The 24590-nt window shown below is 39.7% G+C and overlaps 3 protein-coding genes across 5 annotated transcripts; all 3 read left to right on the top strand.

Annotated features, from left to right (window-relative positions):
* Positions 1–295: 295 nt before the first annotated feature.
* Positions 296–14025, top strand: LOC106748773. The gene is made up of 18 exons (XM_014627636.1): positions 296–355; positions 677–805; positions 951–1158; positions 1589–2069; positions 2775–2938; positions 3155–3376; positions 3942–4171; positions 4583–4743; positions 9793–9847; positions 9941–10066; positions 10423–10630; positions 10828–11315; positions 11624–11801; positions 11964–12185; positions 12395–12624; positions 12714–12851; positions 13063–13390; positions 13877–14025. The coding sequence occupies exons 1-18, from the start codon at positions 296–298 to the stop codon at positions 14023–14025; spliced, it is 3777 nt and encodes a 1258-aa protein (XP_014483122.1).
* Positions 14026–14830: 805 nt separating this feature from the next.
* LOC106750039 (4-coumarate--CoA ligase 1-like) lies at positions 14831–18791 on the top strand. 3 transcript variants are annotated; one of them, XM_014630097.1, is made up of 8 exons: positions 14831–15012; positions 15435–15523; positions 16229–16436; positions 16740–17221; positions 17332–17509; positions 17577–17798; positions 17971–18200; positions 18348–18791. In XM_014630097.1, the coding sequence occupies exons 2-8, from the start codon at positions 15491–15493 to the stop codon at positions 18495–18497; spliced, it is 1503 nt and encodes a 500-aa protein (XP_014485583.1). In that variant the 5' UTR covers positions 14831–15012; positions 15435–15490; the 3' UTR covers positions 18498–18791. The 3 variants fall into 3 exon arrangements, with proteins under 3 accessions (XP_014485583.1, XP_014485565.1, XP_014485575.1); XM_014630079.1 differs by having other exon boundaries at positions 15386–15523; XM_014630089.1 differs by lacking the exons at positions 14831–15012; positions 15435–15523 and adding an exon at positions 15694–16146.
* A 1483-nt stretch (positions 18792–20274) lies between these two features.
* Positions 20275–24038, top strand: LOC106748767 (4-coumarate--CoA ligase 1-like). The gene is made up of 8 exons (XM_014627625.1): positions 20275–20301; positions 20687–20824; positions 21230–21437; positions 21680–22161; positions 22279–22456; positions 23113–23334; positions 23520–23749; positions 23889–24038. The coding sequence occupies exons 1-8, from the start codon at positions 20275–20277 to the stop codon at positions 24036–24038; spliced, it is 1635 nt and encodes a 544-aa protein (XP_014483111.1).
* Positions 24039–24590: the final 552 nt, after the last annotated feature.

Below are 24590 nucleotides of genomic sequence, written 5' to 3'. Positions count from 1 at the left end.
ATTAAATCCCAACACGCTCAACTGCAATAACTCTTCTTCCACGATTAGTTTATTGTTTTCGTCACATGAGACAATTAAAAAGGTCGATTAAATGTTCATTTATCCTCTTTCACCTATCTTTGTGTAATAATACATCTGATACGTTATCGCAGTTAATAAAGTATTATCGCAATAGTATGAGTAATGTACCGAATAAAAGCGCGATCGCTAGAGAAGATATGACTTAGTCGGTTTTATAAATTTCTGCCGCTCGTCATTTTTCAAGAACATCAAGCGTATCCTTCCGTGTCTCACGATGTCGAATTTAAAAAACGGCTTCAGTAACGGAAATGTTATTAACGAGGTACCAGTCACAGTGAATATGTAAAAAAAGAGAATGTTAAAATTCTAAATCGTTAATACTATTTGCACGATGTGTGAATCTCAAGCATCACGTTCGGATTTATCGAAACTCTCATTGTCATATCGATATAAACAGTTTTCACAGAAGTGTGAAAAGGGCAACATGTGTCGCATTTTGTTAATTACGACAAAGCAAATTTTACAAGATGCTAATTTCAATGAGAAAAACATTTTAGAAATAATCATCGATTTTAAATGAAATGTCATTAATCGCGAAATATAATTAACAACTGCAAATTAATTACCGTCGCGCTTGTCGCGTGTGTGCTTTCAGGGTGACTTGAAGTTTAGAATAGAGAACGATATTTTGATCGGCGAGGAGGCGCCGATCCATAAGAAATGCACGAATGTCGGAGCGTTGGTGTTGGAGAAGCTGAAAAGCAGGCCGGAGTTTATCGCGCAGGTAAACAGACACACGTACACACACACACATACGCTCGTGTACTCGTGGGACGACAGGTCTCGTTCAATCGATTTTAACATAAATTCCCTTCTAAAATTCGCCACTTAACCCCACGCTCGATCGTGAACTTCCCCCTTGTGCGTAGGTGGAAGCGGTTACCGGCGCAGAGACCACTTTCGCGGAAATGACGGAGAAAAGCGTAAAATGCGCGCTGTGGCTGAGAGAGCAGGGTGTTCAGCCGGGTGACATAATCGGCATTTGCACTCACAATCATCTGGAGTCATACGTACCGTTGCTCGCGGCGCTCTACCTCGGCGCCATTAGCAACCCATGGGACAACGAACTTTCTCCGAGTACGTTACCTCCTCTCGTGCTTCCCCGGTGCTGCCGCTCCTCGTTTGCGCCGAGCATTAGAAAGAAAAGCAACGCCGGTTCTCGGACGCGAGATCTGATTTTCGCGCTAAAAGTGACGCGAAACATTCGTTCCCCCCGTGCTTTTTGCGTTCCTCGCGCATGCACACGTATGTTTTTTATTTTAATCAATCGACGTCACGCGGTATGAAAAACGCGCGAGAGATAGTTACCCGCGGCGTGTACGCTTTTTCGGTCTTTCATCCCGCTCCGCGAATCCGAAAGCGTTGTCCGTCCGGACGGACGTTCCCGTTTTAATTCGCGCAAATATGACAACGAAAACAGGAGGAGCTTCGTGGTGTTTTTCACACGCGCGTGCACAAGCGGCCACGGCATCGCGGAAATATTCACGGAAGATCTCCCCGGTTTCAGCGACCGCGCGTTATTTCCTCTCGCTGACGAGGCCGAAAATAGTGTTCGTAAACGGCGAGTCGGCTGAGTGTCTGGCGCAGGTCGTCAAAGAGAACAATATGGACACCAGGCTGGTGACGTTCGATGACTCGGCCGGACCGGCCGTGCCAACATTGACGGCTGTTCTGCGCTCCCAGGACACCGGGCGGATTGACGAATTCGAGTGCGCGAAGCTGACCGACCCCGGCCACATCGCCACGATCGTCTGCTCGTCGGGCACCAGCGGCTTCCCGAAGGGCACCGAGATCAGTCACGCGGCCATGATCAATTATATGGCCCACGTCAAGATTCACGATCTCAAGGGACACGTGTCCATGTGGACGCCGTCTATGAGATGGTACTGCGGCCTGTTCATCATCATCAAGGCGATTCTGGATTACTCCAAGAGAATCATAGTGCCGGATGACGATAACGACGAGGGCCTCTGCCGGTTCATCGAGAAGTACGAGGTGAATGAGAGACGACGCTGTCGGCAGGAATTGGCGAATAAACCGATTGTCGATCGATCGATCGCGCGTTAACGCTCGGTTCGGTGATATCGGCGGCTCTTTAACGCTCACGCTCGTCGATAACAACGGCACGGATTAATAAAACGATCGTCGGTTGCGCCGGTGAATAATAGCGATTACGTGATCGCGATTTTAGTGACGGAAAGGGAGCGAGAGAGAGAGAGAGATTTCGATGGCAACGGATCGATTTGATTTCGGGCTCGCCTCGCGAAGCGACGGCGTTTTTCCAACGCGACGCGACGCGCTCTCGTCGGAATGGAGATTAATCGCGCGTTTATGCAACGGAGATAAAATTTAATATATTCGACGGTGTCGGCCTGATTTATCTGCACACTTTGCGCAACCTCCCGCTCGTGCGTTACTTCTATTTGAAGATATTCTTGCAAAAGAGACTCTTGTAAAATAATGTTTCGCTTTCGAGATATTACGCGTGCGAACACGCGCGCGCGCGTTAATTTGTGTTAATTTATGTCGCACGACGAATTTGCTAAAGGATAACACCGGAGCCCGAATTGAGGCGCGTCTACAACGGGCCGCGATAGTTGTACCCGCGTGATTTATCGCCTCGTGCAGGCAGTAATACCGCGGGAGCGTTCGAGTTTAACGGCGTCGTTTTGCATTCAGGTATCCTGGTTTAGATGCGATTCCTGCTTCCCTATTCGGCTGGTGAAGTTCGGCGTATTAAGCAAGTACCGACTACCAACATTGAAAATCCTTTTGTTCGGCGGTTCGCATTTCAAGGGGGAGCTGCAGCAGACGCTGGTGAAACTTTTGCCGCACACCAATGTCATACTAAGTTACGGTAAGTTGCCGGGGAAGGACTTACCGTGATGACAAGTCCGCGCGATAATTCGCTATCAACCTTCGTTCGGATATTCGCGACCTGATTACCCGTAAACCGAGTTAGTGCGGCGGCGTATTTTATTGAAAGTACACACCGTGTATGCGTGTGCACGTATACGTGTATGCGCGACACGAAGGAAAATAGCAACCGGCTTTTTGCACCGACTGTCTGCAGGAATGACGGATTATGGTGGATTATGCGCCCGTCAGACGAAATACAGTAAACCAGGCAGCTGCGGATTTGTGTGCGAAACAGGACGGCTGAAAGTGGTCGATCCTAACACGGGAAAGGTCTTGGGGGCCAACAAAACCGGAGAAATATGGGCCAAATCGTCGTACATGATGAATGGATACTACAACAATCCTGAGGCCACGAAGAGGGCTCTCGATTCGGACGGTAAGCGTGAAATAGTTCGACACTTGCCATTGTTCCGGGCCAAAAACGGAGATTTTAATTCTAAAATATTATTTCCAATGCGCAAAGACCTATTTTCTTTTTTTTTTTTCATCTTTTAAAGACTTTATTTGATACAATAATATTTAAAGTCACGTACTCAATTAATTTTCTTTAAATTTCTTCGAGTAAAATTTCATTCAAAAGCAGAGCGAATATTTTCATTCGAAATTGAAAAGTAAATCTAGTGAACTCCATTGCCATAGGAACAAATTCATTCTAATCGATCGAAACACTCACTTTTGTAATTTCGAGCGACAATGTTTCCACTATCGCCTCGAATAACTTTTTATTCGCTTTGAATGAGATTTTATTTCAAAAACCTTCGAAAATATTTATTGTAAGAATCAAACTTTTATAACGGCAAATTATTCTCACACAATTATTTCGATCGTTAAAATCAAATATTAAAATACATTTTAATCTCACGTTGTGTAAAACGACTAAAAATTTGCTCATTCTCACGCCTGTCACTCGCCTCGATATATCCGAAGTATTCCAATTCTAGGATGGTTACATACCGGCGATCTTGGTTACTACGACAACGACGGCGAAATCTTCCTCGTCGACAGAATGTCGGAATTCATCAACTACAGATCTATTAAGATATCGCCCGCGGAAATCGAAGCTTTGATTCAGCAACATCCTGCAGTTCTCCAAGTCTCTGTTGTGCCAATGCCGCATCACGTCGATGAGGAACACGCCATGGCTTTTGTCGTGAAGGTACCCGGCAAAGAGGTAATTGCTTCGGCCGATTGAAACCCGTGATGCAAACTCGAACGTTCGGCTACCGTATTGCGGGCTTTTAACGTCTCGCTCGAGATCTTTTTCCATTTGCGGTGAAACCGAATTATTCTCTTTTTATCGAATTACCGATGAACTGTATTTTACATTTGTTTTTTCCTCAAAGTACATATTTCCTCCGAAACGTTTTGTGTGTGATATTTGTAATGATACATGCGCTTCGTTTGGTGATTAATTTTTCTCAAGGAGAAGTTTGACCCTACATAAATCTTGCGTTTTTTATCTTCTCTCGCTAAAAAGAGGATTGGCCTGCTTTCGTGCACACGGTCTCAATTTACTGCAAACCCTAAGTTTAACCGTCTCGCCCTACATACGTTACATTACAATTTCTCACGTAAATTTCAGGTGACGGAGCTCGACATAACCGACTTGGTGAAGCGGAACATGCCGTGGTACTGCAGGTTGCATGCGGGAGTTAAATTCATGGAAAGGCTGCCTCGCACAGCCACCGGAAAGATCGCCAAGAAGGAGCTCAAACAAATCGCCAAGAGTTATGCGACGAACTGAGAAGTCACATTATTAAAAATATAACCTCCCGGAATGTTATATTGTCGTTTTTTCAGTATATCTCACTTTTTTCTACGTATATAATAATATTATATATAACGTAAGTAGTATTGCTCGCAACGCGTTTTTAATAAATTAATTTCATACAACACTAATACACAGCGGAACACCATCTTCCATCATAGTTGGAGAATATCATTTCAACATGTACGCGTTGCTCATGTGTATTTGTTAAGTGATTATCGATGAAATACGATATTACGATAGTGTAACGATACATTAGAACACATATATCGCTACGTATTTATGATAAACCAATTAATAGAGCACTATCGGGGGAACAGTTCCGATAGAAACGAATGATTTGTTATAGATCTATACGTACATGTGCGTATCCGTGACCGCCATTCTCCCAATGCGTACAAAATCTACCGCGCGATAAGATCGCAAATAAACACCGTCGACAAATAGTGTGCATGCGCGCGAGATAGCATTATCTTTACAACATTTTTCAGGAAGAAGTTCGTGTACTTATTCCGCGTCGCTGGTTATCGCGAGATACAAATGGGCATCGTGAACGGCGTAGAAATATCACGATACGAAATATCGTTACAATCCTGTAGTTCGAAACGGCGGGAACCTTCGTCAAAACGTTATAACGAAACCCAAGAGATTTCTCGAACGAATGTCTCGCTCGTCTATTTCGCTTGCCATTGTTGGAGCGGATTTTCCCGTCGCAGGACATTCACGTTATGTCGTCCTTATTACGTACGTCTGAGTACCGCGATGCAATACGGTATATGCATCAGAAAGAGAAATTCGACGTAGCGGCAGAAACTCCGTGTGATACCGTGACAAAGAAAGGTGGATAGATATATGGAAAGATGGACAGAGAGAGAGAGAGAGAGAGAGAGATTCGATGATCGTGTTCAGCAGAAGGAGATAGAAGGAAAGTAGATAAAAGCGTATCCTCATTTGACGCGACTCAACGTTCACGTAATATAACGGGCGACTGCATTAACAAGCACTTAGGGCGCGCATGCGAATAAAACGCACGCAAGGCGATTCGAAGGCCAGATGAATTATACCTGCCCTCGAATTTTACGTATTTACGAGCGCGAATGGCTGATAAACGCGCGTTAAAGTTCTCCATCGTCCATTTACGCATTTGCATAATTAATGTCGATTGCCGTTGCAATGCACATCGTAATAGCAAATGGTTCGCGGTTTAATCCGGATTACCCGAACACTTTGTTCCGGATTATTCGAACGTCGTTCTGGTAATCGAATCGAAAACACGAAAATATCGCCGAATAAGTAATCTTTTCGCGCGTTAAAATGTAATCGTTCGATTACTCGAAGCGTTACGCTCTTCGATTAAGTCCGGATAACCTGGGTTTCATCGCACGGGAAATAAAAACATATCTCGCACACAAAGTGGTTATTTTCCACATGCGGTGACGATTGGGAAAATTCGATTGTTATGGAAACTATCTGATTATAACTTTATCTATAAGTATAGATTAGAAGTCATCGATAGAATCTGGTGTTCGATTAATTACGTGTTTATTAATGCATTCTAGCGGATCGGAGTGAATAAAACAATGATTGCGTATCTCTCACGACTTAACACCTAGACGAAAGAGCACGTTCGAAAATTGTGTGCACGGAAAAGCACCTCGTGAGTGTCTACACAGCTATCCGCATGCAATGAGCGTACATACACCTCGCACAATGGTGCCGGTGCGAACAAACTTTGAGATTCTTGTAAAAAAATTTATCTAGAGAGAGAGAGAGAGAGAGAGGAGAATATATCTCCGAATATATTTACATGATATTGAATGAAGAAGTTCTGGAATTTTGTCCGCGAAACCGCACTTAGACGTCACTGTGTGTCGGCACGTCTAATTTGACAATTTTAAAATACTCGAAATAGAGAGAGAGAAGAACGCGCAGTGGGAAGAAGGAAAAAAAAGCAAAAGAGAAGCACGAAGCGACAATTTCCGCGGTTGTACTTCCGTACAGTCGTCTTCAAAAGGCCGCGCGCAAAACTGCCGTGAAGTTTTAATATTTGCTCTACAGCGCGTTTAGCCCGGCCACCGCTCGCCGTCCGACAAGGGGTAAACTCGACTAAGTGTTCGCAAGTAAGCGCATGAAAGAAGCGCGCCGAGATAATTTCGTTCTCGTTTAGTCGCCTGGCTTTAAAATCAAAGTGGTTGCGCACACCACAGGCGACGGGATTAAGTAAGTCGGATCTAATTAAATTATTGCGGTTCGCGCCAAACTAAAACAACCATAAAGCAACTGCCGCGTCCCGCGGGTGGTTGTCCGACAAACGTGATAAGAGAGAGTGGAACGTTTCGCGACTGGCAAGGACACGATCCGCTTCGGACGTTCCTTTCGCGAGGAAGTCTCGCGCGGGGTTTCCGTCGGTCTCCTTTAAAATAAATTTATCTCTCGGGGAATGACGGTCGAGGGATTGATGGGCCCGATGCAGGGAAATCGGAGAGACTTCCGCAGACGGTTCGCGAGAATGTTGGATTCGTTTGAGACATTGTCACGCGCCACTATCGCATTCGAAGGAATTGATAAGAAGAAGGATCGAAAGCAACGTTACCGCAGCGATATTTCGCAATTCGACGCGACTCTTCTAGCCGTTCTTAATATTATCGGCCAATCGCGCGACGAACACGAATTTTAGCAGATATAACGAGATCATATCAACCTGAGCTGAAATTTTAATGTTACTTTGTCGCTCTCAGGGATAGTTTGCGCCTATTAGATTGCCTGTTAACTTCTCTTTTGAACCTGTAATTCTACAGATTTTATTTCAATACTACCTTGAACAAATCAATTTGATCACTGGAATAACGAAAACGGAAATTTAAAATATCAGGTCAAAATAAAAGTAAATTATATTATTACTGAAATTGTTGAAATGGAATTTATTTTGCTATCATAGCCGTTATTGTGTCGTGGAATTAAAGATTGAGTATAGCGGCAAAATTTCGAGTCGGAAGCCATGCGATGGATCTTAGCGACGTTGATATCCGGTCACTAGCTAAAATTATAGTCATCTCGCCGGAGATATCGCCTGGTAGGAGAGGTGAGGCACGTGACAACTGCGAAGTGAGGATAAGAAAGCCGGGGAGTATCGGAGAACCGAGGAGAAACGAGTATGCGGTTACGAGTGCGAGAAATATGAAATTTCACGGCGTTGCCGTTGAGAAAGGCTGACGTCCATCCGACTGGGAAGTCCTCTTGTGAAACGGACTCCATGTAATCTCACTGGAAATTCAACGGCGTGACTATTACAAGTGCGCCTCGTGCAACTGTTTCGCGAGCAGCGAGGAAAATAGCGATGAGAATGATAAAACCGCGAGATAACGACGGGAAAGCTTCGTAAAGATATAGATTGTCCCACGTATCGCGAATTGATCAGATCGCAATCCCTTACCGCGAAATTAGACTATCGATTCGCAACTCAACCGATCCGTATCTGGTCAGTACTCGTCAACAATCGGTGTGTTCGAACGTTCATGAGATTTAAATGTAAGCGTGTTAACCTGTAATACTCGCGTCCCACTTCTGAGAGTTCACGAAATGATGTAATATTCTAAACGGAAATATTAATGATATGCAACGGCGTATGATAATGAGAGTCGACACGGTTGATTAACGTAAAATCGATAACGCAGCGATCGTCGAGAGCGTTGCACCGAGCTCGTACCTAAGGTAATGCTTCATTATCGTTATTGATCCCCGACAAGCGCTGCAGATTGAGAAATGATTTATCGTTAAAACGATAACACAATGTTGGTGTTGACGTGGGTGAGCGTAGAGAAGCTGATAAGATTTGATTTTTCGAATGAGGGAAAAACCGACCCGCCCAAGAGATAATACGCGCTGCGTAAGAAAGAGTTTTCTCAATGATTTCGGAACGTAGGAAATCACGAAATCATTTCGAAACAATATTGCAACACCGTTTTGAAACTCGGCGACTCGCGGTCCTATTCAATTCACGTTTTAGATTTCTTCGAAATTTCCGCATCGAATATATCGTGATTGGTCGCAACTGATCAAACCACTCGAATTATTTAATAGATAACGTGATGACGCAAGTCTTTCGTTGTTTACCGTGGATTTTCCGAGCTTCTTCATAAAATCGCTTTATCGTATCAGCAGTTATTCCACTATTATCTACAGCTATCTCAAGGTAGATCATTAAAAACATTCTGTTTTTACACCATACGCTTCAATTGGTCCCGCGCAGATAATTCAATGGTAAATATTCGGCGTAATGGAAAAATACCGAGGATTCCCCGTGCAAATTTCGTACGCACGTCCGGCAAGATTTCATTCCGGCAACGGACATTGACATCGGCTCGTCACTCCCACGGCGTCTGAAACGACATTTGTCAACATTGTCAGGTCGGACAGTGGTGCGCAGAGTGCGCATCGCAAAAATTTCAGCGTTGCGCGGCGAACGATAAATTATATCACCGCGTCGAATCGACGCGATGCACACAACACGCCCCAAATGCAACCCCGTTTCGGTAAGCGTATTTTTATCGCCAGGCGCAAATGCATTTTGCAAACCGCCAAACGGGAACTCCCGCGACATCATAAATTTATTATTCCGTCCGACGAAAATGCTGGAATAATCCCGGAGTACGCAGCTCGGTGTGCGTCCCGGGTAGCGCGAGAACGGGCGAATTACGAAATTAAATATTTGTGAAAGTTAATTGACATTAAATCGTTGAATTAAGACTGCTAGCCAGGCGTTAGCATGTGTCGAATCGTGGAGATTATTATCCCCGGTATTTCGAGTGTCTAAGCAAGCGAGCAACAATTTCCATTGTCATTCAAGGATTAACAGTCATTTCCGGCGCTATCAAATATTGCAGCTGTACGATTCCTTGATGACCGATAAATTGATTGTAGTTACTCACCACTCACCGGTGGTGGTGGAACACGCATCCACGATAAGAGCCTGTCGTAAATGATGGCGTGCGCCACACGTTACATGACCATCAACGTGGCTAAAGCTGCCGAGAGACTTTTAGAGACATGGCGATGAGCAACGGAGAAAAAGCCGACGAGGTAAGGACGTGTTATCGATAGACCCGGCGAAGTGACGTTCGCCGTCAGTAAAATTATTGTCACATGTTTACATGTCCTCGCTTTTCTCGCCAGTATGCACCATCGTTCAGAATCGAGGAGAACGTATTGATTGGTACGGAGGAAACTCATCCAGTATGCGCGAACGTCGGGGAGCTAGTTCTCAATAGGTTAAGCAGTAAGCCGGATTTCGTCGGACAGGTACCGTCATATGAAAATCTTATGATTGATTAGGCTCTATCGCGTCCGTAGCTCCGTAAGCTTCAATTAAGCTAAGCTGAGCGGAACCAAGGAAATGAACTTAGAAACGGTTAGAAACTTGCTGGATGATAGATGAACGAATAAAAGGATTCCCTATAAAATTCCTCACACAAGCGAGTGCCAACTATTAATTTTTCAATATTAGCGAAATTTCTGAAGAAATAGAAAAATAAGGAGTAATCTCAATGCGAACTTGAAGTATCGAGCGATTTTTGTGATTAACATTAACCGTTGATTCGCGTGGACAAGCAATTATTTAACGCATACGATTGCGAAAATCTTGATCGAATGCTCAGGTAGACGCCTACACGGGGAAAGAGTGCACTTACGCGGAACTGAGAGAACGGAGCATCAAGTGTGCTCTGTGGTTAAGAAAGCACGGCATTCAGAAAGGTGATTATATCGGCATATTGACTGAGAATCACTTGAACACATGTGTGCCGATATTCGCAAGTTTATACATCGGCGGTGTGATCTGCCCGTGGGATCACGTAGTACCGAAACGTACGTTATTATTTGTGCAAATATAAGTACAATCTGATAGTTAGCTAATTTAAACAATATTATCGCAAAATCGCACAAGAGATATCGCGGCGTTCCCGATAAATCGTGCGATCGCTAATAACTGATCTCTCAAGTGTAATTAATGAGAAAACAATATCGAGATCCATCGGATGATTAAAAGCTACACACATTTTCAGTATCTGCGCGGTATTTCCTCTCAATGACGTCCCCGAAGGTGGTTTTCGTGAACGAGGAATCTACCGTGAATCTGGTGGAAGCTGCGAAGGAGGAAAATCTCGAAGTGAAAGTTGTGGTTATCGGCAGTATGCCAGGGTTCGTGTCCCTGGCGGACATTCTTGAGGAACAGGTCGGCCGCGCGGAGATCGACGGCTTCTGCTGCACGAAAATCGATAATCCTCACGACTTGGCGATGATCTGTAGCTCTTCCGGCACCACGGGTATGCCGAAAGGAGCCGAGTTGTCTTACGCGTCCCTTTACAACAGTATCACTCCCGTCGAGGAGATTCACCTGAAGAACGAGATATGCGCATGGGTGCCCACGATACGATGGCATGTCGGACTCACTCAGTGTATCGAGATCATTATGTCGGACGCCAAATGGGTCGTTTTCTCGGATGATAACATCAATGAAATTTCGCTGTGCGAAATCATTCAGAAACACGAAGTGAGTTGTGGGGCGAATTTAGTAATCTAATAGATAAAAGAGTCATTCGATCGACACACTAATTAATTCTTCCAGATCAATTGTTATAATCAAACGAGGTCCTAATTAGCAATTTAAACGTTTGCTAATTCAGAAATGATCCAAATTCCCTTATTATACACGCTTTTAAGTTTAAAAATATGTGCTTTTATAATCTAATAAAGTTTAGAGAGCTTACTATTATTATAACTAATACTGAGAAATTATAAAAGTTTCTATTGTTATAACGACAGTTTTTATCGCGATCATATAATGTATAATTATATTAGGTGACATGGCTTGGAAGTGACACTAGCTTTCCCATATTTTATATCAAAATGAATATGTTCCAAAAATATCCTCTACCGTCCCTAAGGAAAATGGTAGTCTCAGGGGCACCTTTTACAAAGGAATTTCACAAAGTAATCGCGAAAATTATGCCACATACTCAAATATTACAATGTTACGGTAAGTTTAGTTGAACAGAAAAATCATCGAGCAATTCGTACTTGATAGCTTGAAAAGCGCTGCTATTGTATCTTGTTTCGTTGAGAGTAAATTTGTCGCGGACATAAAACATCGTTATTACGTCGATCTATGATATATGAGAATGCGCGATTATGTTTTCAGGACTGACAGATGCTGGCGGCTTGTGCGTGAGTCAAGCAAAAAATAGCAAGCCGGGCTCCTGTGGCTTCGTCACTAAAGGCGTACGAATCAAGATAGCCGACGAAAAAACTGGGATAGCTCTAGGGCCTAATAAGAAAGGCGAAATCTGTATCAGGTCAGAATTTATAATGAGTGGTTATCACAAAAATCCGGAACAAACTGAGGAAGCCCTCGACTCGGATGGTTAGTACTACGACTAGCAAAATGGCATTCAACATAGAGATACTTTCTGAGATCTAACATACGAATGGTATCTTACCTAAATCTAGGTGTAAAGCATATTGTAAATAAGACTCGATATGTCAAAAAACCTGAACGAAATAATTTATATTATATAGTATGTGTATTATATATATATGTATGTATATATGCATGTATGTATGTATATACAGGTTGGTTGCACACCAAAGATATAGGATATTACGACGAGAAGGGCGAGATTTTTTTCGTTAACAGAATTTCGGATTTCATTAACTACAAAACAATTAACCTGTCACCAGCGGAAATCGAAGGGGTACTCGAGCTTCACCCTTCGGTCCTGAAGGCCGTAGTAATTTCAGTTCCACACGAAACGGATGTGGAACTTCCATTGGCCTTCGTTCAAAAAGTAGGCGGGAAAGAGGTGAGACATGCATCATTGTGCAATATCGTACACTTCAATCGGCAGTACAAAACTTTTTCATTGATAACAATTAAATTCTTTCTTTCCAGGTAACGGAGGAGGAGTTGCATGATCTAGTACACAAGAATTTACCGTGGTATTGCAAACTTCAAGCAGGAATCAAATTCGTGGATAATTTTCCGCGCACCAGTACTGGAAAAATTGATAAGAAGAAATTAAAAATTTTGGCGAAAATTGCCAGCTAAATTATTTTATAAATATTATTATGTACATAGTATTATAAAATATTATTAATTTTTTTTTAACAAACTTATCTGTATATGTGGAAATCACGTGTGATAACTTTTAAATTATATATATTACTTTATAATATATGGCACGTAAAATAAAGCAATCAAGACTAATTGCAATTAAAACCGATTTGTTCATACAACAAAGGAATTACATGTAGAACCATTCGCTAACCTGCTTAGATATAACAGATTTATATTAGATTTGTCTTTAATTGTAACAATAAATCTATTTTTCGTTACCATGTGTTACTATGGAAGTACCGATATGTCATGCATATGCAGTGTGTCAACTAGATTCACCAAACTAGGATCCGTCGGTTACGTGGCATCTAACGTTCGCATTAAGATTGTGGGTCTGAATACGGAAAAAGCGCTAGGTTCTAAAAGTGGGGAACTATGTATTAAAACGAGCACTATGACGCAAGGATATCACAATAATCCAGATGCGACGAAACAGTGCTTCGATTCCGATGGTACGCGTTTCGAACGCTCAAAAGTGACCACCGATATCAGCATCACGATACGCGTTCGGACATTTAAATTATTATAGAAACGCGATTAGAGAGAGAGAAAGAGAGGTTCAGTTAATAACGCGAAATATTTCAGATTGGTTGCGCACCGACGATGTGGCGTATTATGACGACAACGGGGAAATATTCCTCGTCAAGAATATCTGACTTTATCATTTTTCGGAGCATCAACGTCTCACCTGTGGATCGAGACCGTTTTAGCTATTCATCACGCGGTATTACAAGCGGTGGTGATAAGAATACCTCACGAAGTCAATGAATAACACCTGATGGCTGTTGTTGTCCCACTGCCGGGTAAATGTGACGCGAGAACTTCTCTAAAACATTTATGATAGCGCAGATAAACGCAATCACTTCAAAGTTTTAAGTTTACCTATAACACGAATCCAATTAGTCGCATTCAGTGTACGTTTATATTTTACACGCAAGTAACAGAGAAAAAGCTTATTAGCTTGGTGGAGAAAAACATGCCGAATCATTGCAGACTTCGTAGTGGTGTTAAATTTGTGGACCAATTGCCGCGCACAACTACCGGTAAAATCGCAAAGAAGCAGTTGCGAAAAATATATGCGAAATAAAGTGCTTTGGACTATCAGCAGCACAAGCAGCAAGGTTGTCTTATCGCGTATACTTAAATTGTGTTTTCGTCAAAAATTTAACCTTGTGAAAACGTTCGAACCGAGTATAGAATATTGAATATAGAGTCGGCATCGGTGCACGTTAATCGGAAAGATTTGAGTTCTCAGAAGCAAAATATGTAAAGTAGAGGAGACCAGGAGATCTTCCGGGTATTCACTTTAACAAACTATTTTTTTCTAACATATATCGTCCCATGTAGTATAAAATTACTGTCATTTGTTTACACAAGTCACTGGGATTCTCGGCAGGAATTTTAATTTGTATTTTAATTCCCGTATTTTATATTATTATATAATAAACGATAAGTAACGATAAGTAACTATTGATAAGTACGATACAAGATCAGATTGAGTCAACATTCAAATGTAAGCATAATCTGCAGTCTTATCGCAAATAATCATGATTCTTTTTGAACACGAACAATACGTGCCGAAAATTGCCGAATATTGCCGAAAAAAGTAAATGGTTATGAAATCTTGTATTACAGATCTCTCAATTTTTACAAAACTGTCATTTTCAAGTCTCGCTTAACAAAAAAGAATTTATTTTTACACAACCGTCATTTTCGAGTCTCTATTACAACAGCTAATAACAGTTAACAACAGCTTGAAAAACAATTATAATAAACGGTCGAAGTGAAGGTTATCGGTTATCCCACTGTAATACAGTACCCCTTCTCTAGCCCAAAGCGTCTTGAAATATATTTCAAGTCAATCTTCTTTTCCTCATATTATACTAGTGATATGCGAGTGAGTTTCTATGCTGCAAATACTTCTAAGCGGCAAGCATTAAAACAAGTAAAAACGAAATCATTCCAGTGTCAATTCGAATCAGCTGTCAACGTGTGTTTAATTGTTATAAAAGTAGATGAGACAGTAACTATTGTGAAATCAACCAAAATGTGTGATTCAGAAACTGATAAGAAGGTAAGGAACATTTGAGAATAATTGCGTTATACAAAGTACATTTTATCATTGAATATCTTGTAATTAAGACTTAATTAATTAATTAATGTATTAATTTCCATTTCCGATATTTATATATTTCTTGCCCACTATCTTCCATATTACTACTTCGTAGAAAATGTTAATTTCCGCATGTAGGCAATAATATAATAATATTAATAACTTTATTGGTTGTTACAAGCAAAAAAAAGTAAACAATACAAAAAATGAAAGTAGCGAAACGCAGACCAAAGGATAAAGCAACAGCGAAGAAATTGATATAATTGCCTTAACTAAAACTAATTTATTTATTAATCGAAAGCCGCATGTAAATTTATTTATTGTAATTCTGTAGTGTCGTGACAGTGACCGTAACTTTAGAATTGAGGATAATATCTTAATAGGAAAGGAATTATCGATACCGAAAATACCCGTCAACGTAGCTGAAGAGGCACTTAAGATGTTGAAAAGCAAGCCGGATTTCATCGGACAGGTATTTTAGTAAAATTTGTCGTCTGTCATTAACGTGTTTCCTTCGCGAGGTAATGTAATTTCTCTCACGTATTTTTCATAAATTCATTTCACTATTTAAGTTATAAATGTTAATTTGAAATGTGAAGTTAAGATAGAAATTTATATGTAAAATTACAAATATAAAAATATTTATTTATTATTTTTCTTATTATCTTATATTATAATCTTATGTCTGAGAGTGGATACAGCTCTGGAAAGGAATTCAAGCAGAATAGTATTGCTTTCTTGTTCTGTTGAAATAAATATCGATTTATTATTATGTAGATACAAGCGGCACTCTCGATAGTGAATTCCTCACTCGCCCGTGTTGCTCTCCTCTTTCCACGGACTCCCGATAACCTCTAACGCGCGACCCCCGCGCTATTAATGTTCCTGGCGATATCACCGTCATCTCCCAATGCCCATCTGCTGTTATGAGTCGATAAAGTCAATTCTACAATGTCCACTAACGTACAGTCAAAATGTTCAAGGATTTTTAAGAAAATAGTTCAGCGAACCAACTATTTTAATCCAATGTTACCCGAGTGTTATCTGAGTGAAAAAGTTATAACCATCATCGGCGGTGGTTTGCCTCATTCCGGAGTGCGTGAAATTCGACGTGTATATAATTTATGGTTAAGTAAGATTCAGTATGAAGACATAGCTGCGACTTTCTGCTACGCAGGTGGATGCTTTTACGGGTAAAGTGCACACCTTCGCAGATATGAGCGAACGTAGCATAAAATGTGCCCTTTGGTTAAAGAAGCAAGGTGTGAAACCGGGCGATATAATCGGTCTTTGCACTGATAATAACTTGGATGCGTTCTTAGTTTTGTTAGGCATTATGTACATAGGTGCCACATGTAATACGTGGGATCATAACCTTTCTCCGAGTAAGCATTCTTCTATCTTTTTTTCTAATCGTTCCGAGAGAGAGAGAGGGGGCGNGAGAGAGAGAGAGAGAGAGAGAGAGAGAGAGAGAGAGAGAGAGAGTGAGAGAGAGAGAGCGTTACGTAAAAATAATCAAAACTAATTTTTGTCATAATATAATATAATAATTTGACATACAGTTAAAAATCTTGTTTAATCTTACGAAACTGAAAAAATTGATCATAAAATATAATTGCGTAAATTTAGAATGCACAACACATAGATTCAACACATATGTTTTTCATGAATTGTTTGCATATGTTCAGTCACGGCACGATACTTCCTTGAACTGACATCGCCGAAGATAGTCTTCACGATAAGTTCGTCGGCCGCGAGTTTGAGGCAAACGGCTAAGGAACTGAAAATGAACTTAAAAGTGGTGGTTCTTGACAAATTGGATGAGTACGAATCTTTGGATGAGGACGTTTTGAGAGGTCATGACACTCGCGAGATTGTTGAATTTAAATGCTTCACTACAAAACCGGATGATGTTGCTCTCATAGTTCCTTCTTCGGGCACTACGGGTCTACCAAAAGCCACAAAGTTATCTCACTATTCTTTGCACTGCTGCATGCATTCTGATAAAGTCCGCAACTTGCAAGGTCATATTTTCATAATTGTACCCACAGTACGTTGGAATTACGGTGTTCTGATGAGCTTCAGGGTTATCAGTGTGCATGCGAAGAAAATTATTGTGCCGGACAACGACGACGCCGAGGGTTTACTGCAATTTATCGAGAAGTATCAAGTAAGAGGAAAAGTAGTTCTCAAACACATCAGGCATCCCTGTCCGTTAATATAATAGATGACGATTGGAAACATTATTGCTACGATTAATTTTGCTTTGATATTCCTCAGGTATCTTTGTTCAGCACTGATCCGTTCATACTAATCAAACTCATTAAGAACGAATTGCTAGATAAATATCGGTTGCCAAGTCTGAAAATGATTATTTCTAGTGGTGCCCACCTCAGAAAAGAGTATCAAGATATACTACGCGAGAAATTACCTCATGTTTTCGTTAATAATTCTTACGGTGAGTCGGTTCGATCAGTTAGAACAATAAATTATAACAATAAATCTTTTATATCCTTTTCATGAAGGATTGACTGATGCGGGATGCGTGTGCACTGCACAAACTAAATTCAGTAAACCAGGATCCATCGGTTACGTGTTACCTGACGTCTGCATAAAAATTGTGGATCTACAGACGGAGAAAGCGTTGGGACCTAACAAGACCGGAGAACTACGTATAAAAGCAATCTCCACGATGCAAGGATATCACAATAATCCAGAAACGACAAAAAAGTCCTTCGATTCCGACGGTAGGCGTTTTAAACTCTCGATCAAAGCTAGCCAGCGACGTTACATTGTAACACTACGATACGTACACAGACATTTAAATTATTATAGAGAAATGATTAGAGAGAGAGAGAGAGAGTGAGAGAAAGAGAGAGAGAGAGAGAGAGGTTCAGTTGATAACGCGAAACATTTCAGGTTGGTTGCGCACCGGCGATGTAGCGTATTATGATGACGACGGGGAAATATTCCTCGTCGACAGAATATCCGACTTCATCATTTTTCGGAGCATCAATGTTTCACCCGCGGAAATCGAAACCGTTTTAGCTACTCATCCCGCGGTATTACTAGCGGTGGTGATAGGAATACCCCACGAAGTCGACGAAGAACATCCGATGGCTGTCATTCTCCTACTGCCGGGTAAATCGGTAAGTGTGTCACGAGCATTTCTCGAAAACATTGAGAAAACTCTTATGATAGTGTAGATAAACGCGATCATTTCAAATTTCTATGTCTTCACCTATAACACAAATCCAACTAGTCGCATTCAGTATACGTTTATATTTTACATGCAGGTAACAGAGAAGGAGCTTATTAACTTGGTGGAGAAAAACATGCCGGATCATTGCAGACTTCGTGGCGGTGTTATATTCGTGGACCAATTGCCGCGCACAACCACCGGCAAAATTGCAAGGAAGCAGCTGCGAGACATATATACGAACTAAATCGCCCCGAACTATACACAAGCAGCAAAGGCGTCTTATCACGTGTACCTAAATTGTGTTTTCGTCAAAAATGTAATCTTGAAAATCTCTGTGGAAACGTTCGAATTAAGTATAGAGTCTGTATCAATGTACATTAACCGGAAAGACGCGAATTCTCAAAAGCGAAATATATATAGTGGGAGTGACCAGGGGCAAAAGCACTATTTTACTTATTAGAATCAATATTTTCAATTTGCTTGGATATTACTTTTTTTCTTTCCTTTCTTTCATGAAGTAAGCACATTCATTTATTATATTAAGGCGGATAAAATTAAAGATGGATAAAATCTCACCACATTTTATAATTAATTAGAAAAATTGAATTTTATGAATATCGATGTTTCTTATGATTTTTCCCGTTCCTAGTTTCAGTTGTAATATGACTCAAAGTTGATTATAACATGTTAAAATAAAGACTAATATACAATCAATATAACAAAGCGTTTCTTTTCATATTGAGCTTTGTAGATTATGCAGATCTTCCGGATATTCGTTTTCAACAAACCATTTTTTTTTCTAACGTATATCGTTCCATAGAATGTAAAACAATCATAATGTTTCTGCACATTTTTTAAAATAAAGTTAAATTTGAAAACATTGTTTTTTAATTTTCATTCGAAAACCCCTCCAAACTTTAACCACATCAATTTTATATATGATATTACTGGTCACAATGGAAGGAGAAAGATTTTCGTATCAGGTAATACATGATAAGTAACTGTTGACAGATACACAATACAAGATTAGATTGAGATTTATATTTCAGCATAAGCCTAAAGTCCAATCTCGATTAATTAAGGTTCTCCTTGAACACGAACAATACGTTGTTGGAAAAAGTAAGTGGTGATGAAATTTTTTATGACGTACTGTCATGACATGAATAATGCATCTAACTAGTCCCCCTGCCCCCTTACATAATGTAAAATTAATTTACAGATACAGATATACAAGGTGGCTCATTTTAATCTATACAATCAAATATCTTTTATGTTATGGTTTGTACAAAAAAATGTTTCAGACAAAAATTTTGGGGTTTCGATGGGGACGTAAGGTAGTGATCTCAAACTCAACTTTTTTGTATAGTCAATAATTTATCGTCAACTTTTTTGTTTTAAATGGAAGTATACAATTTTTTGTAACACAATCCGATTTTTTTTTTTTTTCTACGTATAAAAGTACCAGAATAAAATCATACGAAATTTAGTACTTTTCGAGATATTTTTATTCTCATATTTTTCAGTACAAGATATAAAATATTTCATAAAATATTCACTTTTCGATAACATAACCTTAACATTTTCAACGTAATAATATGAGAAAAATCGATTGTTGACATTAATCGTTGTATATTGGTGCACCAAAAATTTTTACAAAACAGTTCTTTACGAGCCATACAAATAACAAATTTTTCAATTTACAATTTAATTTATGAAGACAAATTGAGCTTAACGATAACATAACCATGATAATGTATTGAAATTAAGATTATCAGTTACCCCACTAATTGTAGTTCCCCTTCCCCAGACCAAGGCGATCTCACGTTAAGAAATATACAGCAAGCCAACCTATTTCCTTTCATATTGTACCCGCGATATGCGAGTGAGTTCCCATACTACGTTAAATACTTCAAAGTGGCAAGCATTAAAACATAAAAAAGAAACCGGATTGTCAATTCGAATCGGCAACGTGTGCTTAATTATTATAAAAGTAGACGGGACAGTAATTGAAATCGACCAATATGTGTAATTCAGAAACTAATAACAAGGTAAAGAATATTTTAGAATAACTACGTTATAAAAAGCACATTTTATCATTGAATATCCTGTAATGAAGACTTAACTAAATATGTTTATATTTCCGATATTTGTATATTTTTCGCCCACTATTTTCCATGTTATTACTTTGTGAGAAATGTTAATTCCCGCATTTAGGCAATATAATAATAATAATAATAATAATAATAATAACTTTATTGCCGTTATAAGCAAAAGAAAAGTAAACAATAGTACAGAAAATAAAAATAGTGAAACGCAGACTAAAGGGTGAAACAACAGCAAAGAAACTAATATAAATAACTGCCTTAACTAAATTTAATTTTTTTATTTATTAATCAAAAACCGCATCTAAGTTTGTCTATTATAATTCTGTAGTGTCATAACAGTGACCGCAACTTTAGAATAGAGGATAATATTTTAATAGGAAAGGAATTATCGCTACCCAAAATACCGGTCAACGTGGCTGAAGAAGCGCTTAAAATTTTGAAAAGCAAGCCGGATTTCATCGGACAGGTATTTTAGTAAAATTTTAACGTACCATTAACGTACTTTCTTTGCGAGATGACGTAATTTCTCTCAGAGATATTTCATAAATTTATCTAATTATAAGTAATAAATATTAATTTGAAAAGTGAATTAAAGGCACAAATTTATATGTAAAATTACAAGTATAAAAACACTTACTTTTAATTTTTCTTATTAATGTCTCATTTCCATAAACATAGAATCAAAATGTTCAAAGATTTTTAAGAAAATAGTTTAGTGAACCAACTACTTTAACTCTGTTACCTGAGCGAAAAAATTACAATCATCATCGGTGGCGATTTGCTACCAGAGTATGTGAAATTCCCCGCATATATAATTTACGGTTAAGGTAAGATTCAGCGTAAAAACACAGTAGCAATTTTCGCATTGCAGGTGGATGCTCTTACGGGTGAAATGCAAACCTTTGCAGATATGAGTGAACGTAGCATAAAATGTGCCCTTTGGCTGAAAAAGCAAGGTGTAAAACCGGGCGATATAATCGGTCTTTGCACTGATAATAACTTGGACGCGTTCTTAATTTTGTTAGGCATTATGTACATAGGTGCTACATGTAATACGTGGGATCATAAGCTTTCTCCGCGTAAGCATTCTTCTATCTTTTTTCCAACCGTTCCGAGAGAGAGAGAGAGAGAGAGAGAGAGAATGTTACGTAAAAATAATCAAAACTGATTTTTGTCAAAATATAAATCCGATATAGTTAAAAATCTTGTTTTACCAAAAAACTGAAGAAATTTGTTTAAAAATATAGTTGCATAAAATTAGAATGCGCAACATACAGATTCAATGCACGTGCTTTTAATTCATTGTTTGGCATGTGTTCAGTTACGGCACGATACTTCCTTGAGCTGACATCGCCGAAAATAGTCTTCACGATAAATTCGTCGGCTGCGAGTTTAAGGCAAGCGGCTAAGGAACTGAAAATGAACTTAAAAGTGGTAGTTCTTGACAAATTGGATGGATACGAATCCTTGAATGAGGATGTTTTGAGAGGTCATAACACTCGCGAAATCGTCGAATTTAAATGCTTCACTACAAAACCGGATGATGTTGCTCTCATAGTTCCTTCTTCGGGCACTACGGGTTTACCAAAAGGCACGAAGATCACTCACTATTCTTTGCACTGCTGCATGCATCCTGATAAAATCCGCGACTTGCAAGGTCATATTTTCATAATTGTACCCACACTACGTTGGAATTACGGTGTTCTGATGGGCTTCAGGGTTATCGGTGTGCATGCGAAGAAAATTATTGTGCCGGATAATGATGATGTCGAAGGTTTCTTGCAGTTTATCGAGAAATATCATGTAAGAGGAAAAATAGTTTTCAACAAATTCGGTATCCTTGACAGCTAATTTAATAGATGATGATTAGAAATAAATAAACATTATTGCAACGATTAATTTTATTTTGATTATCCTTAGGTATCCTGGTTCAGCACCGATCCGTTCATACTAATCAATCTCATTAAAAGCGAATTGCTGGAAAAATATCGACTACCAAGTTTGAAAATAATTCTTTCTACCGGCGCTCACCTCAAAAAGGAGTATCTAGAAGTACTACAGGAGAAATTACCTCATGTTTTCGTTAATAATACTTACGGTGAGTGGGTTCGATTCGAAAGAAGCGTAGTATTGATCTTCGTTTCATCCTTAACTCTGTTTAGACTTAAATTATCAAAATCAAACTCATATTAACGAGCTGAGCTTCAGGCTTCTGACCCTATCGCGAGTGAACATCCATAATTTCCATCGAGCCGAACCTTCACCTTGTAACATTTTGTTATACCTTCACATAACGTTCTTTGATGCGATAATGTTCGACGCGAGATTCGACTTACTAATGTGAAATTTAAGTTTCACTAAAATATCGCTTTAGAGACATCAAAATGTAATAAATTCAAAAAAGTTTCCGACAGAAGTCTCGATAAAAAGAATAATGTGAAAATATAATTAAGTTTCCTATTACTCACGTGTTTCTCCGTAGTAAAATTTATAAAATTTAGTTATTAAAATTGGGGCGTATGATATATTTACTAATATACAATTACTATTAATGTAGAATCCCACATAAAAAAATGGATTGTCTAATTCTGTGAATCTATAGCTGAACAAAGTGAATTGTTATAATCAAGTAGATTTGTTCATGCAACAAAGGAATTATATGCAGAAACCGTTGCCAACCTGTTCACGTAGAACAGTTTAGATTAGATTTATTTTTTAGTTATAACAATAAATCTGTTTTTCGTTACCATGTAGGAAGTACCGATACGTCATGCGTATGCAGTGCGCCAACTAGATTCACCAAACTAGGATCCGTCGGTTATGTGTCATCTAACGTCCGCATAAAGATTGTGGATCTGAAGACGGAGGAAACGCTAGGACCTAACAAGACCGGAGAACTACGTGTAAAAGCAATCACAATGATGCAAGGATATCACAATAATCCAGAAGCGACGAAACAGTCCTTCGATTCTGACGGTAGGCATTTTAAACTTTTGATCAAAGCTAGCCAATGATGTTGGCACTAGGACATGTACACAGACATTTAAATTATTATAGAGAAATGATTAGAGAGAGAGAGAGAGAGAGAGAGAGAGAGAGAGAGAGAGAGAGAGGTAGAAAGAGAATCGGCGGATAACGCGCATAAACGCGAAACATTTCAGGTTGGTTACACACGGGCGATGTGGCGTATTATGACGACGATGGGGAAATATTCCTTGTCGACAGGATATCCGACTTCATCAATTTTCGAAGCATCAACGTCTCGCCTGGAGAAATCGAGGCCGTTTTAACTACTCATCCCGCGGTATTACTAGCGGCGGTGATAGGAATACCCCACGAAGTCGACGAACAACACCCGATGGCTGTCGTTGTCTTACTGCCGGATAAATCGGTAAGTGTGTCGCGAGTATTTCTAAAAGAAAAGTGCGGATATGTTGATACTGGTGCAAACGCGATCACTTCATATTTCTATGTTCATCTATGACTTCGAATCCGACGTTGCATTCATCGTGTATTTGTTTCAGGTGCAGGTAACAGAAGAAGAGCTTATCAACTTGGTGGAGAAAAACTTGCCGGATTATTGCAGACTTCGTGGCGGTGTTAAATTCGTGGAGCAATTGCCGCGCACAACTACCGGCAAAATCGCGAGGAAGCAGCTGCGAGAAATATATGCGAAATAAATTGCTTCGGACTATATGTAAGCAGCAAAGGCATCTTATCGCGTATATTTAAATTATGTTTTCATCAAAAATGTAATCTTGTAGAAACGTTCAAATTGAGTATAGAATATTGAGTATATAGTCGGTATCGGTGCACGTTAACCGGAAAAATTCGAATTCTCAAAAGTAAAATATATAAAGTAATACAGATCGCGCGGAAACTCACGAACGAAAGTTATTTTATGGAATTGTGGACTCAATTTTTTGTATTTTCTTTCTAAAGCAATAGAATCGAAGCAAATAGAATCGAACACAACAGAATGCGACAATTAAACGGGAACGAAATTATCGTCAGTGAAAGCTGCCAATCGCGCAAACAACTACGTCCGATCGCTTGCTTTGTAGATGTGACGCGATTTTATTCCGTTCATTCGTAAATCTCGAAGAGTGCCTTAATATTTCGCGCGGTACGAACGTTCTGACCGAACCAGGCTGTCGCGAAAGGTTTAATAACATTCGAATCGCAAATCCAGCCATAGAATTTCCGCCCTCGTCATGAACGATCCACGAGAA

The sequence above is a fragment of the Dinoponera quadriceps genome, unplaced genomic scaffold (genome assembly GCF_001313825.1).
Source record: "Dinoponera quadriceps isolate SergipeBrazil2010 unplaced genomic scaffold, ASM131382v1 scaffold37, whole genome shotgun sequence".
NCBI classification, from domain to species: Eukaryota; Metazoa; Arthropoda; class Insecta; order Hymenoptera; family Formicidae; genus Dinoponera; species Dinoponera quadriceps.
Note: the sequence above shows the minus strand (reverse complement) of the source record. Positions and strands in the feature narration are given on the sequence as shown.

Coding starts and splice junctions, on each gene's coding strand:
- LOC106748773 (XM_014627636.1), top strand. CDS start 296: ATGTCGAATTTAAAAAACGGCTTCAGTAACGGAAATGTTATTAACGAG. Junction 4,744..9,792: donor AAGAGTTATGCGACGAACTG/AGAAGTCACATT, acceptor ACGTGGCTAAAG/CTGCCGAGAGACTTTTAGAG. Junction 12,186..12,394: donor GGAAGCCCTCGACTCGGATG/GTTAGTACTACG, acceptor ATGTATATACAG/GTTGGTTGCACACCAAAGAT.
- LOC106750039 (XM_014630079.1), top strand. CDS start 14,986: ATGTGTGATTCAGAAACTGATAAGAAG. Junction 15,524..16,228: donor AGCCGGATTTCATCGGACAG/GTATTTTAGTAA, acceptor TCTGCTACGCAG/GTGGATGCTTTTACGGGTAA. Junction 17,510..17,576: donor TTTCGTTAATAATTCTTACG/GTGAGTCGGTTC, acceptor CTTTTCATGAAG/GATTGACTGATGCGGGATGC.
- LOC106748767 (XM_014627625.1), top strand. CDS start 20,275: ATGTGTAATTCAGAAACTAATAACAAG. Junction 21,438..21,679: donor GGATCATAAGCTTTCTCCGC/GTAAGCATTCTT, acceptor GCATGTGTTCAG/TTACGGCACGATACTTCCTT. Junction 22,162..22,278: donor AGTTTATCGAGAAATATCAT/GTAAGAGGAAAA, acceptor GATTATCCTTAG/GTATCCTGGTTCAGCACCGA.